General features: G+C 34.0%; 1 protein-coding gene across 20 annotated transcripts in view; it reads right to left on the bottom strand.

The window, feature by feature from the left end:
- Positions 1-2500, bottom strand: part of pyd (zonula occludens-like protein polychaetoid) — a 323521-nt gene that overhangs the window by 575 nt on the left and 320446 nt on the right. For 19 of the 20 annotated variants that reach the window (XM_070120803.1, XM_070120795.1, XM_070120789.1 and 16 more), the window contains one exon: positions 1-1765. This exon is cut by the window's left edge and continues 575 nt beyond it. In XM_070120803.1, the coding sequence (XP_069976904.1) occupies positions 1762-1765 (4 nt within the window). In that variant the 3' untranslated portion in view covers positions 1-1761. The remainder of the gene's footprint in view (positions 1766-2500) is intronic. The other variant, XM_070120790.1, reaches the window with a different exon arrangement.

A 2500-nucleotide genomic window follows, 5' to 3' on the forward strand; every position in this document is an offset into this window, starting at 1 on the left:
CAAGTTGGATAATCCATGACTTTATTATTTCACTCTATAAATATAATGAAACATGGAAGGCACTTTTTCTATGCAATGTATGTTTCAATACTGATGGTCATATTGTGCTTTTTGCATTTTTGTTAAAACTACCTAACCCAACATAGTTACATCAGCAACTGCCAGGGTGTAAATGCAAACTGAAAATGGACTTGTGCACCAATAACAAGACTTTGTAGAGGTGATGTGCTGTTGCACCTGCTAAATTTAACATTAGAGAAAGTTTAAAATTAGAGTAGAGTAATTTTCATTAAAAATCATTAGGAATAATAGCCATGTCTTTTCATGCATAAAATATGAATGTCACTTTACTCTGATAACAAGTTTAAAAATATAAATTATAAGTCAGACAATCTTATATGCACTCACATGGTTTTAGAACCTAGTTATTGTCAATTTACAAACCTCTTTCTATACTCAAAACTAAAATTGAGCATAAGCACAGCACTATTGGGTTCTGCTAACAAACATGCTCAACCATATTTATGTCTCTTTCTAATGAAAAGATATTGTGGATATAGTTTATTTGTCTAATAGCAAAAATAATATTTTTCCAGAAGTATTCAACATTAATCCCAGTAGTGAAGGAAACAAACTGACAAACATTTTGCAAGATTACAAACCACTGATTGTTCAAGCTACTCCCTACCCGTTAAAGGTCAACACAAAACAACCATTGGTTACAACAGTAATAAGTTGCGTGGTTAGACAACCATAAGTTCATAGCTTCACAACAAATGACATTTTGAACTGTTGAAAAGGTGTGAAATACATAACAATAACATTTGTAAATAAAAGGCATGCACAGATGAGTTCACATAAATGAGAATAATCTGAGAGGCAAACTGGGCCATACAACTTTGTTTAGACATACCTTAGTACTTCCTGTGATGTACATTTCCCACTATAATGCACGTATCATATACTGCTTATGATATCAACAGCAGCAAATGAACCTTAACTCTGTTACACAAGGAAGAACATAAACCTATCCATTCATCCTCCACAAAATATTTATTTGATTTATGCAACTCCAAACAATGAAAAAGCTGTTTTTTTTCTATTGTTGCACATAGAACACATAGAATTCACTGTATTGCATTTTAGGAGGAATAAGACATGGATATCTTGGATAGGGAAACATAAACAAGAGAACCCTTTAATAACAACACTGGTCACATAGCTTTGTGGTTATAAATAACATTTGACACATTGCAAAGACCACACATTTTAAAAAGCATCCATAATAGGTGTGAAGGAGAAGTACTGTTCAGAGCATTCATGGGCAGTCAGTTTTAGTTCAGTAGCACTTGGTCAAAAAGTTTTAAAAGTGGGAGACGAAAATGGTGGTTTGGCAATAGTTCATAAAAAGTGTCCAAAACCTTGTCAGCCGAAAGTTGCAGCAAGACTGGCTAACAATGCATTAAATCTTTAAGGATTTCACAAAACACGAGCATTCAGTCACGTTCAATACACATGGGCCTTCAGAAGTGATCGACTAAGACAGACACGCAGTTAGCGCCCACATGTGATGAATGTGGAGCATCGGCCAGAGACATGTTGGTCCACTGCGTTGGCTGGCCGGTGGGCGTATCAGAAGACTTAAGAGCGAAACTCCAGGTGTTAGGGGACACGGAGGCAGCGTGAGGGAGTCGCAGCTCAACAGGTCGCTTGAACTGGAGACCATGAGGGCCGCACATCACCAGAGGACTGAGTAGAGTCTCACCTGCAAAATTTTTAGAGTCAAGTATTACGCCATTGATCTTTGGGAGAAAGATGTGCTTGCAAATGAAGTCTGCAATTAAAGAGAAAAGATTATCTTTTTGAAATTAAAGCAGGAATATAAACAATGCATGATTTCCTAACATGCTCACAATTCACTCAGCACTAATGATAAAAATATATTTATACACTATAAAAAAGCACTGATTGGATATTACAAAAGTGTAAAGAAGCATTAGCAAAATTCATATTCTAAATAAAAATGTGTATTTTAACTTTTCTACTGAGGAAACCCAAAGCAATTATTTCAATTTTAAATCTTTTGAAACTTGGTGAAAAAAAATCACAGTCAATATTCTGTGGTTATCATTTTTATACCAAAGATAACAAGAAAAACAACTATGAAGTCATTGAATGCTTAGAAAACTTCTGTTTGAAAATGTAAATAATAATGTGACAAATGGGTTACTACATACCATGTCTACATGAAGAAAAAAATCAAATAATAAAAATTATTTCATTATCAATCCCTAAACTTTATGCATAAATGTGCAAAAAGACCCATTCCAATATTCAACCAGTTCACACTTCAACAGCCATGAGACATTACAAATTTTACATGACTAAAATTGAAAACATTACATTATCAATACTTCACCTTATTAAAGGGAGAGAGTAAATAAGGCACAAATGAAAATAAACAAACTTTCAGAATTTACTTCACATAAATCATCTCTTG

The sequence above is a fragment of the Penaeus vannamei genome, chromosome 4, assembly GCF_042767895.1.
Source record: "Penaeus vannamei isolate JL-2024 chromosome 4, ASM4276789v1, whole genome shotgun sequence".
Taxonomy (NCBI): domain Eukaryota; kingdom Metazoa; phylum Arthropoda; class Malacostraca; order Decapoda; family Penaeidae; genus Penaeus; species Penaeus vannamei.